This window comes from Pempheris klunzingeri, chromosome 1, assembly GCF_042242105.1.
Source record: "Pempheris klunzingeri isolate RE-2024b chromosome 1, fPemKlu1.hap1, whole genome shotgun sequence".
NCBI lineage: Eukaryota > Metazoa > Chordata > Actinopteri > Acropomatiformes > Pempheridae > Pempheris > Pempheris klunzingeri.
Genome location: NC_092012.1, coordinates 11,612,129 through 11,625,034, shown reverse-complemented (window position 1 = coordinate 11,625,034; position 12,906 = coordinate 11,612,129). Strand labels below are relative to the sequence as shown.

The 12,906-nt window shown below is 39.3% G+C and overlaps 1 protein-coding gene across 1 annotated transcript in view; it reads left to right on the top strand.

Moving 5' to 3' along the window:
- gpc6a (glypican 6a) overlaps window positions 1–12,582 on the top strand; it is a 130,424-nt gene extending 117,842 nt beyond the window's left edge. The window contains exons 7-9 of the mRNA XM_070829005.1: window positions 8,004–8,134; window positions 9,945–10,120; window positions 11,211–12,582. Coding sequence (XP_070685106.1) covers window positions 8,004–8,134; window positions 9,945–10,120; window positions 11,211–11,434 — 531 coding nt within the window. The 3' untranslated portion in view covers window positions 11,435–12,582. The remainder of the gene's footprint in view (window positions 1–8,003; window positions 8,135–9,944; window positions 10,121–11,210) is intronic.
- Window positions 12,583–12,906: the final 324 nt, after the last annotated feature.

Here is a 12,906-nt window from a genome sequence, read left to right as displayed (position 1 = left end):
GTGGTTTTGGTGTTTTAAAGGGTTAGTCCAGATCCTACACAGTATTTATGTAACATACAATAACTAAACGAACTAACCAATAAGCGCAGCGGTAGACCAGCTACTCCCGTGTTATGCGGGATAAAATGACTGTTTTTCTCAGTGGAGTCTGGTGGCTTTGAAGAGAGCAAATATAGCGCCGGTTTCTGGTTAAACAAAAACGATCTTACACTTCCATCTCTACAGGGATCCTTTCCGTAATGATGTCAGACATTGTTAATAAGAATCTGAGCCTGTCAGTTGCAAAAACAAGCACTTTTAGTGGAAGTATTTTGACGGGCGCAGTTAACCCAAAGGATTACATTACAGCCATTTTAGTCCGTAGCTTGTTGAGGCAATCTACTCAAGTTCTCCTGTAACTGTCTCCATGTTTAAGAAGGTTAGATCACTGCTGGAGTCAACTGTATGACTGTTACTTGAAAATGAATCAAGTGAATCTGACCTGTGAAAGTGCTAATTAAAGTTACTGGACCCACATTAATATGCATTGCTGGAGGGTGCCCTACATGCTCCGATAGATCAACAACCACTTGACACTACTACTAAAACTCAGCAAACCCCGAGGCAATGCACAAGGAAAAAGAGGGAATAGATTAGAATGGCAAAACTGCACAGACAGTTTTTTTGTGATATTGGCTTTTGAAACTGCAGGGTTTGAGGATTGCTGGTCCATTGTGCAGATGTTTGTTGCACATCCGTTTTGAATGAGTATAGTTTTATTTCAATATGTATCTTCAACAGAAAACAGTTACCAGTGAAAACTGGGTTGGTTCTGATTTTTTCCAATACAGCACTCATGTGCCAGACGTACACTGATTGAGTTAGCTTCCTTTTCGTTATCTTTCCTGCTTGTCTGTTTATTGCTTTCAACTCTTTCCCTGATTTTGTGGATACATATCCAAATACATATAGTAGTGATATCAATGCAAAAAAGAATCATCCTTATTGATGAGCTCCCCTCCTGCTCCTACACACTGAAGCCACCTCTCGCCTAAACCAAATGAAACATTGGGTGAGACGCATCTGCACATGTGTGAAAGGGCAGCTCTGGACAATGTCTGGACTGAACTGCTGTTCTCAACACCTTTTACCAGTAGTTGGTATTATCAGTTATTTAGAGGTTTCTGTAAAGCAGTGCAGCAGTGAATTCTGGTCTATGAGTGAGATGAGGAGAGACACTGAAGGTTCAGCAGAATGTAATCCTACGGTTGCAGCAGCAGCAGCAGCAGCAGCAGCAGCACAGATGCAGTGAAAGCTGTAACTGTTCTAGTTTGAGTCAGACTCACTGCTCTGGGCGCTCATGCAAAGACTATTGGTTAGATTTTTGTCTTCACAGTTCACCATTAGTACAGTGTGTGTGTGTGTGTGTGTGTGTGTGTGCTTGTGTGTGTTTGTGCATATGTCTTTTGCATTTATTTATTCATGAACAAGTGTGTTTACTTCTGAAGTTGTGTTGCAGAAAAGCTGTGTTGATAGAGAACTTCTGGCACTGTTCCGTGGACTGTACATTATGTCATACACATGGAACACACCGAAGATACTTTCATAGGCTTTTAAATTCCCAAATGAATCATAAATGGATTTATTTACTTAAATGTTTACATATGAGTTATCCATCCTTCCTGCCTCCAGTTCACCTGAAATATTCCTGTTTGCAGGCACTCGGTTGTCAGAATGGACCATGTCAATGTCACATTACCGTGTTTAAATTTCGAAGCAAAAGTAAAATAGTCAAGCACGTCCTGATCTGATCCATATTTGTTGTCAGTGCCAGGATGCTGTGGGCCATCATGAATCAGAGCCACACCAGCATGTGTTAAACCTAACCAGCTTTGGTGTCTCCATGGCAGGATTACCACATCAAATGTGAGGGCAGTCTCCTGCGGTGGCATCCTGTTGGTACAGGCCCTTTCATGTTCTCTTAAGACCCAAGGCTTCACTGTATGCACTCTCCCAAATCCCCAATGTAACTAGGACATGATGAGGGTCGTGTGTGTGTGTGTCTGTGTACATGAGTGTATATGTGTCCACTTGTCCACTTATAAATATGTGTGCTTCTGCTTTTTTGGCTATTGCTGGTGTTCACATGCACTTAAAATGAGTAACAAGGGTTTCAGCTTTAACTGGAGGGTCAAGGATGAATAAACACAATGTTTTCCATGGCTGTCAGAATCACAATTTTGTAGAAGCCAACGAATATAAGCTGGATTTGGAAAAACAAATACTGTGAATGTATGAATTAGCTGTGGAGCATTCATTTTATTCCTGAATAAAAAGAACAAAGGATCAAAGAGCAGCCACCCTCAGGTCTACCTATGTAAGTAAGAATGTACAAAAAGGCATCCCACTACAATAAAACAGCTCTATAAACAACCCCAATATAACAAGGTTGAGCCACAGAATACCATTCACTGTAACTTCCTCATGGCATTTCCTTCTTCATGTATATTCATTTTCTCTGTGTTTGTTCGGTGATTCAAGGTCTGGTCTTGTGCCCGTTGATGCCCGTTTCCTCTAGTTAGAGAGACAATTAACCAAACAGAGTTCAGTAAGCAGGATTAAGAAAGTTGACATAATTTTCCTACCTTCCTGTAGCCACAAAGCTACATGGAAAATAACAACAGAAAAATGGTGTTCAAGTTATTTAAAGCCAACTTAAAAAAAAAAAAAAAGCTCTTTATTGACTTTTTTTTTTGAAAACATTCACTGTTTGTAGCAACTGCTGCAGCAGCGTCTCCATCGACCGATGGACCAATACATCACTTCCTACTGATTGGTTAGCACAAAATGAAATAAAATAACCGCCATCCGAACAAGAAATGTGTTAATATGAACATAATGTCTGGCTGCAATAATTAAATGTGACAAAAGGGCAATTCAGTCTAATTATGAGGCTATGCTAGTGGTTAAACTATTACCAGGAACTGTATTTGAGGTAAGATATATGTTTAAATAGATGCTGTACCTGCTAAGTAATCAAAAGCAAGTGTTTTCAGTGGCCATTGCTTTGCATTTACAATAGACATATCCACTGGAGCTAAAGACGTCTGTATTCTTACCCATGAGAACTGTGGAGCAACATACTGTATGGCTTAGTCTGATATCACAAACATTGTCCCAATAGAATTTCCAGGCCCAGAGCAGCAACAGTTTCTGACCCAGCATAAGGTCTCTGTTAAAAAAAAAAAATCCCCCAAAAGCTACATTTGAGGACAGGGAGTAAAGTAGGAGATGTATGTGGGAAATTTGTAAAACATAAAGAGAAAGTTGTAACAGTGTGTAGAAATAGAAAATGAGGCAATGGGATTATAATTCTACAATAGGATTATAATGGATCCAGTGTAGCAAATCCACTATAGGAATCCAATAACATAGGTCCAAAAAATGGGTACAGAGAGATCCATTAAAATATGTAAATCCAATGAAACAATTCTAAAATCAGTTTGTCACACGATTCAGGGTTCAGGATGCCAGATAGATGGGATTGGGATTAGGAGAAGGGGTCCTTTATGAAGGTGCAACTGTTTTAATCAGATAACTACAGGGTTGACCTCCCCATTCCCCACCTTTCCTAAATTGATTTTTAAATCTCAAAGAGGAATAATTTTCAAGAAAAACAGCTGGCACATGCAGATGTGTAACACTGTTAAAAAATTAGCATAATGAGAAGTGGTTATATAAATTGTCAAATTCTCTGCACCCTGAAGAAGTAGAGTTAATATATACTGTACGATGGGTTTATTCAGTTATTGAGTGAACCACAGGCTACTGTAGCCTGTAGCCAAAGCCAAGATAAAGAAATGTTGCCGCTCACTGGGTTAATACCTCAGGCCTGAAAGAGCTAATCTGATAGTTCCAGCTCTCTCTCAACTGTCTCTCCACCAGCCTCAAACAGCAAAGCATCCTAAACTGACCGCTAACCACAAAGCAAAGTGCCTCAACATAATAGAGCGCTCAGGATTAAAAGCTGACATGACTGACAGATTTTAACTCCTTCATAGACACATGCTGACTCTCTAACAGTGAAGTACTGTGCATTTAAGTTTTTTCTATAACCATTAGCATGCCAGGCTAAGTAATTTACAACCTGCTGTAGTTACCTCGTCACTGCCAAAGCTGACAAGCAATTTATGAGCTAACTGCATTATTTTGTTTGTTACCAGGCCTCAAAACTCACAGGCTACAACAGTATATAAGAGTTCAGGGTATTGTTAGCAGCTCTGTCCTGCTCTTTTTCTTGGTTTGGGGAAGTTTACACTCCAACACCTCCAAACTTGTTACCAGAGATAGTGTCATGCTTCCCACTGGTGTTGCCCTCATCCTCCAACCCCCTCTCTCTCTGTTTATGTAAAGACTATATGGTGTAAAACAGAAACAGTACAGATACAATCTAAACACTTTGTTGTATGTCCAAGGGGTTATTTTTTCTGAAGTAAACAACCAAACGTGCTTATGCTGGAAGAAAATAAAATTTTATTTACATTTGTATTCATATCACTGTAACAGTAGGGCAGACTATCTTGTGGTAACAGAGCAATGCTGCTATTTATTTTCATGTCTTCTTACTTGGATCATTGACTGGAGAGGATGTTCACTCTTTGCCTGGTACCATACAAGGAACCACACATACAGTTCATAGTATTATTGAGATGTTTAGAATTTAACTATTATTGTTATTTTTTTTTAATGTGTAACTGATTTTTATTTAAACATCAAAGTTCATTCCTGACCTCAGAAATAGGAGTTTAACATTAAATATAACACACAATTTATATTTAATCACTACTGAACTTGTTGAAAAATCAAGAAAAATCTAGGAGAGTGGACCCTGAGTTACAGTTGTTTTGTAGATTTTCATACCAGAATCACAGTACAATGCGAGGGCAGGTAACTTCTACACAGAGCAATAATTATTGGTATCACAGGGTTTCATCTCTGAAGTTTAGGGAAAATATATCCACGTTTGTATTCTTTGGCAACCAAGATATGACTAACATTAAGATGGTGGTATTGGGCTTTACATTAAATCAACTGTTGTTTTTGAAATATATGAGTATAAATTGTATGAGACAGATATTCTGGAGTCAGTTCTTCTCAGAGCCTTGAAGAATTCAGCAGCTGAAATTGGTTCAAGTCCAAAACAATTTACAGAAAAAATTGCAACACTGTTGAAAGCAATAGAATTTCACAGAGAAGGTCGTGACCCATCAACAGTGCTCTTTCTTGCCAAAATATATTTTGTCTCACACGCACACACATATGCATGTGGCTCCACTTTTTTGATGGGTGAGAGATATAATATCTGGATTTTTTTGTTTGTTGGTTATATTAGTAATCCAAAAAGAGCATACTATTTTACCATTAACAAAAATATATTCTAGTTTATTCTGCACTGTCACTGGTAGTAGGCGATAGTAGTGAGAGTGAGGAGATTCATAACCCTCTCTTGTCTGTACAGTAAATATACAGCCAGCAGCTGGTTAGCCTTAGCTCGGCATAAAGACTGGAAACAGGCTAGTGTGGCCATTACAGCTCACTAATTAACCATTCACCAGTTGCCATTTCTTGGCTGGGAGCACTGACCTCCTGGAGTCCTGTTGCTAGGCAGGAAGCAATCAGGCAAATAACCCCCTGTAAAATAACAACTTCAGCTTTGTCTGGATTAAACAAATAAAATATAACATGAGAGCGAATGAGCTTTAAAGCTCATTGTCTACTTCATACTTTTATTTGGGCCTACTAGAATATTTTTACATGCTGTAATGTTCAAATACTTTTTTCTCAAACTGTGCGTAATGCATGTTGCTCTTTTCACCCTCTGTCTGAATGCTCCATTTAAGCTCCTGTCTCTTTAAGGCCCCCCCCCCCACCAGAAAAAGCCTGTTCTGATTGGTCAACTCCCACAAGCCTGAGCAGGCACCGCCCACCAACTCCTGCACCAGCTGCCATACCCGAGGGGAAAACACATTAGCCGAGCAACAAAGCTAATGCCAAGTTTAACAGAGTAAAACATGGCAAACATATAGCCTCCAAGTCTGATGTCGGGTCACAGACAGCTGGTATCGATCCTCCCCGTTAAGAAAACAACCGAAGTTAACTAGCACAACACACACTCCAGTTCTGTAGTCATCATGGGGACATTTCTATCATTCAAGTCAATCCAAAATAAAGTAAATCCACTGGCTGTTCACTTCGCAGATGGTGGGAGGACAGACTGTGTAGTATTTTGCAGCCAACAGCTGAACAATTTGCACGCTTTTAATCACACCTTCAACATCTTATTACCAGAGTGAGCATTTCAACAATGTTATAGTGGTTCTACCTGAAGAAATAGCTCAGCTGATTAAGTTGGGTTAACAGCCCGTGAGTAGGAGTGCGTTTTAAAATGACCCCTAAAGATCTCAAAAGTGGGGGGAAATTGGATAAAGGGAGGAGAAGAGAGAAATCCATAACTTTTGCACAGCGATGGAGACGGACCTGTCGCCATAACACTTAGTCCTGGATCTTGGGACAGGCAGAAGTGTTGTGGAGAGCGGAGGACTGAGATTCTGTGTGGATGAGTTACTACATGTTTGAACGATTGAGGAACATGGCTGCTTTCCAGGGAGTTATTAATAATTGGAAGAATGCTGGGGCCAACGTTGCCAATAACTTCTTTGAGGGGTTTAGTTGGAATAATGTGAAAAGAACAGGTGGAGGTCCTCATAGGGGAGATATTATGATGAAATTCATGTGAAGTGTTTGGATTAAGGGAGGGACTCATTGTAGCTCTGATGGCAACTATTTTTCTCTAAAAAGTTCAGGAAATCCTCACATTTGGAGACAGTCTCTTCTTATCACGGGGTGTGGAGGAGGTGACAGAGTTTCATATTAAAAACTACCCTGTGCTTATGACCATTTTTGTCCATTTTGACAGTCAGCCTGTATTTATCCAAGAGATCTTGCAGAGAGAGCTTAATACATAAGAAACAAATAAGAATGGTATCAACCCCCACATCCAACTCCAAGCAAGAGAGTAAATGAGCATATTTTCCAAAATGTTGAACTACTCCTTTAACATTTTTGAATAAGATCTCACAAATTTCTGGGTGAATTAGTGTTCATGCTGTTTACTGTATGGGATCCTCCTGTGACTGAATCTAGGAAAAGGGAGTTTGATTATAATATGAACAAAGTAAAAAAATGCAGACATACTTAAAATTCTAAATGATAGTATAAACCTTAATAAACATCTTACCCCTTATATTCAGAGTAATTATGCTTTGTGTTCTCTATCTTCATTATTGTTACCAAAAATATCAAAGCCAACACACTGTGCTCCTGCACATGACGAGTCCTCGTGTTTTTTGGGTTTTTTTTCTTTCTTTTATGACTGTTTGCTGGTCACTCCCCCAAACTTCTTGCTGAGTCCAGATGGAATCAGTCGGGGGTGACCGCTCATGCCAGATATCAAATTCAAAACCCAGAGTCTGTCTTGTATGAATCAGAGATGAACGCAATATGGATAGAAGTGGACAAGAAGCTAAATGGAAAAGAGAAAGAACCGTGGGCAGTCCCTCTCAGTAACAGTATTCTCTCCCGATGGAATAAATGAACGGGTTGTGCAACAACACAAACTTTTTGCTGTCACATGAATGTTTAAACTGTGTCACATATACAAATACAAAAATGAAACTGTTGGAGTCTGTGTTTGTTTTATCTTCTTTTTAGTTTCTAGAGCATGTATCACAGCTTTTTTTTTTTTTTTTTCCTTTTTGTATCAGCGCTGAAAGCTTTATTTTCTCTCACAGCTGAAATCAATTGAGTATGCATCCTGAGAACTACATATGATGTGTGTGCTTTGGTGTCACTGTTCAGCACAACGACTTGACAGTCGTTTCACTTCTCGCCCTCACTTCTCAGCCTTTAACATAAAAAATGATCAACCTTAATATATTTCTCTGCTCTGTTTTGGCCCATGGCAGGTGATTGACATCAAAGAGAAGTTAAAGGAGTCCAAGAGATTCTGGTCCAACCTACCAGATGACATCTGTGCTAAGGGCAAGCTCACAGAGTCTGATGAGGAGCAGTGCTGGAACAGCCACACGAAGGGAAGGTGAGTATTTCTGCTGCTCGTTATAACCACAGCAAAGTTATCCCACTCTACGGTTATCACATTTTGCCTGCCAGGGATTAAAATAACCACACTGTGTTCCCAGATTAACGCTCTCTCTCTTAGTACAATGGTTAGTGCGTACATTGGAGAACTTCTGTATAAGCTCTGGGGTTTAATTCCCAGAGGACCGTGGAGTTTCCAACACCTCTTATCACCACTGCAGCGTGTAGAGTATGGCTGAGCTGTACAGTAGATTGGACAGTGAGTTGTTTTCTCTGACACTGAACCAGAGACGCTGGCAGACAAAATATATCACCCCATTGCTTTCGCCCTCTCCAAGTAACAAAATCAGCAGATGGTGCAATAAAAGACATGTTAATTCTCTTGTTTGTGCCAGTATCTTTTTTAAACATCGCTCTAAATCTGGTAGGTAATTTAATTACCCAGAGATAATATAACGTCAGACATTGTTAGGAGTGTGTTGTGAAATCATCGGATTCTCCTCACTTAAACACAAACTGTGCACATTTTACTTTGAATAAAACTTGTTAATTAGAATTAATGGCTAAATGGTGACACTTAAACACACATGGACAACAAGTGTAAAAAATAAACAAGACTGCAATTAAATTAAACACTCTTTCCTTGTGAGCACGTTGTCTTTCTCATGTAGTCCAGCACAGTTTACACTGCACAGCAGTTGCATTATTATGTTACAAAAAGTAGTCGTTTGTGGGTATCAGGCGTGTCGGGCTGTCTTTAGCAAAGTACCACCACTTCCAACATGAAATAGACTATTAAGCCTGATTACACACTTTGTTTTGTCTAATTTATGCAGCCATCAGAGTAGCTATATATTATAATTATAATTCTGTCTCATTTCAGTTGGTCTACTTTGTGAGATATTTTACTTAATTTTCATTTTATTCTTACTTTTTAATGATTTTCAGAAGTCTTTAATTTTCACTGATTGTTGCTGGTCTTAATTATTTTACTTGTTATTCCTAATTTGACTCACAAGTATTATGAATGCGTCTCTTTTAATTGTGCTTACTCATGTCTGATGTTTTATCTTACATTGAAGATCGTGAGATATTCTCGCATGTTCCACCATTTCTAGAGATTATCTATGTGTAGAGAGCAAAGACGCAAAACAGACGGAAACAGTGGCTCCACAAGAGGTTCACGCTACGGACACACTGACAAACGACAACAGCCAAATCAGCCTTGTGACCTCTGTAATTTGACTGGATCGGTGGCGGAGAGAGCTCAACGCACAGCAATTTAAGAAGACATAAACGAAGAAAGCGTCATCAATTTGACATCACATGCTGCAATTAAACAAAACACCTCGAATAAATAAAACACAAACAAACAGAGACACGTTCATCAATTTCACCACAGATATGTGGCATAAATTGGCAGCAATTTTCATTTTAAATGTGAGGTGTGTGCTGTCAATGTTGTAAAGACGTGTCCTTATTTATTTATGCTTCATCTGCTTGCTTGAGTTTTGTGAAGCCCCAATGCAGCCGATTCAGTGTCAGTGATGATACGTTCACTGATTTATAGATACTGTACTGCTTTTATTTCTATAGTTTCTATAGTATAGGATTATAGTTTCAAGCAGATGTAAACAAAATTGTTTTCTGTAAATTTCAATTTTCTCAGTTGAATATTTTGGTGTTGTTATGTGTGTTTCAACCAGACGTTTTGTAATAGATCTGAATAGTATTGCCAGAGAGGCTCATTTTACTATTACTTGGAGATATTAGGCAAATTCAAGTGTTTGGTGTGTCATTGTGCCCAGATATTTCCCTGAGGTGGTGAAAGAGGGTCTAACCAACCAAGTGAACAACCCAGAGGTGGATGTGGATATCACCAGGCCTGATACACTGATCCGACAGCAGATCATGGCTCTCCGTGTCATGACCAACAAGCTAAAGAACGCCTACAATGGAAATGACATCTATTTCCAGGACTCTAGTAAGTTCTGCAATATCTCGGCTGTTTGGAGGTGCAGGCGGAGACACGATGATAATAATAATTTTTTTAAGTAAAATAACAGAGAGAAAAGTTTCTCTATTGATTTCTGTCACAACATGTTGATTTTGATTCGCACAGACACCCTTGCAGAAATATAGTGTTATTACTGAAATAAGATCTCACTTGTCATTCATGTGGCAACTCATCATACAGCTCCACAGGATGCATCAGCGTTGCACTGCGGCAAGACTGACATTATTAGGAGAATAAATAGGTGACACAGACAATGACAACCATCCAAGCCTATGTTTAGGACCATGTACATGCTGCCATGACAGAAGCCGTCCTTTGTTTCTGATTCTGCGGATCGCATTCAGCTGACAACATGGAAGATTCTCTGAGCTCACCACTGCTACTATCTATTGAACAACTACATTTTTGTTGCTGTCATTGTTTAAATATCAGCCTTTTGCGCTCACTGCTATTCATAGCCATCCCTTTTTGCTCTGTCACCTGTAAAGACCCTCACAATAAGAAGAAACTTTGCAGTGAAATCAATTAATTGAAATGAAATTGCTGTGAAAAACCGATTAGTTCATGAGGGCTAAGTAAATCCCTTCAATTCTTTGCCACTGAGGTCTGTTGTGAAATTTGACATGATTAAATTGGCCAGTAGCAAACTATCTTGAAGGAATGGAGAATCCAAAAGAGAGGAAGCTATCATAATGTATTCAACCTTCCCCTGCCGAATTATATACTCCTCCAAGAAAGAGGAATGGTTGTGAGACAGTTGATAAAAAACTGTATTTCAACTGAATCACTTGACTCTTGTGTTATTTGCAGGTTTAAGGTGAATTAGTTTCCAAAAAGTTCTACATAGAAGTAGCTAAATTTAGAAACTTAAAGGTACATTCACAGTCTATTGTATTACCTGTATCAGTAGGATGCATTGATTAGCTTTGCTGTTCTATTTTCTGTGTGAACAGGGCTTGACTCTATATCCTTATTTGATTGAATTGCCAAACTAACTGCTGCTTGTTACAATAATATTTTCATGTGAATTTTAATTTGTGCCATTTTCTTGCTGCAGGTGACGAGGGCAGTAGCTCTGGCAGTGGCAGCGGCTGCTCTGACGGCTGCACAACAGAGTTTGTATTTGTTGGAACAGAGGCTCCTGTGATCGGAGCTGACAGAAGTGATGAACGCGCAGCAGCCGCAGCCGCAGGGAAGTCACTTTCCTGCGGACCCTCCCTACTGCTTGTGATGGTCGCCCTCACACTCCCGCTCTGGGCAATGCAGACTCAATGGAGATAATACATCAGTGTGGCCTGATTGCTGACTTTTATACTGTCGCATACAGTATGTTTAACAGCAAGTTCTACTGCTGTTCCCTCACTGGACATGTAGAACCTCTTGGAAACCTGTCGAGAAAGGTGTGGTGTGGTAGGACTGGAAGTGAGTGCAGTGCTGCATCCTGCTCGTCCCCCAAAGAATGCTCGGTGCCATCACTGAACCAGCTTTCACATCTCTGAAAAAAAGAAAATGTGGTGTTTTCTTATTATCCTAAAGTGGATTTCTCTTTTAGACGGTGAAAACCATCTGATCTGATTTTTCAGATAAAGGGGAATCTACTTTTCTTTTCCTTTGTATGAAGAAGTTGTGAAAACACCCATTTTATCCTATTAGTCTTGTCCCCCCTCAGACAAAAGGAGAAAGTCTTACTGTGTGCATGCGTGGAAATGATGTTAACTGACAAAAACATTTTGTAGGTTTTTCTTTTTTTTTTTAAGAAGGCTTCAGAGTTTTGGATTGGTTGGTACAGGATTGTACAGTGCTAGCAGTTCGCCTCGTTTCCCGTTTTGTCATATCAGTGTGGCTTCAGGGAGCAGCAGTTCTTTACAGCCACTTTATAGTTGCACATTTGATTATCTCTACGAAAGTGCTAATGTACTGCACTAAAGAGAACTACTTTGCACAGATTATTTTTGTTGGCTTCATAAGTTTATAAAGCTACAGCAAACATCCACCCCATAGAGAAAGAAGATCTATATTTTCAGATCATTTAACTGATTGTATTGTACTTATAAACAGTTGCAGTATGTATTTCACTGGAAGGCACTGTAATGTAATCTTACTGGTTTAGTTAATGGCTACATTTTTTTTAATAAGTGTACTATTTGTTTTACAAGTTATTTGATCACCTGTAAACTGAAAAAAAGAAAAAAAAAAAAACAAGCGGGTTTCTGCAGCAACACAAAGCCATTATACTACAGTTGAATTACTCTCTTCTGTTTAGGTACTTAACATGCACTTAAACAGTTCGGATTTCCTTTTTATTTCTCAGAGGACTCAGAGTATATTATGATGATATTAGATATGTTAATGACATTTTCATTTATTTTTTCGTAGCTCCCATGTTTCAGTTATTCATTAGGATTTATTTTGTACGCGTGTAGGTTATTTGTTTGTATTACATATATGGAAAATTACACATTGCTACCCCAGTCCCACAAGCTCTTACACAGCCCTCTGACAGGCTCTGCAGGTTTACACACTCACATCTTATCTTATGGAGCACCGCACTGAAATTTGCACATTGTTCGGCCAATCAGAAAAGACCGACCCGCCTCTACGGGCTACAGGTTGTAGAAGTGGTCATGTTTCATGTACTAAGTCAGCAACTCAAAAACAAACACGGTGCCAAGGTTAGAGGGCCCTGACTGTACTCTTTTAACTAGGGTTACTATTCATAACTCTCATTCTATCTCCTGCAGGCTTCGACCTCT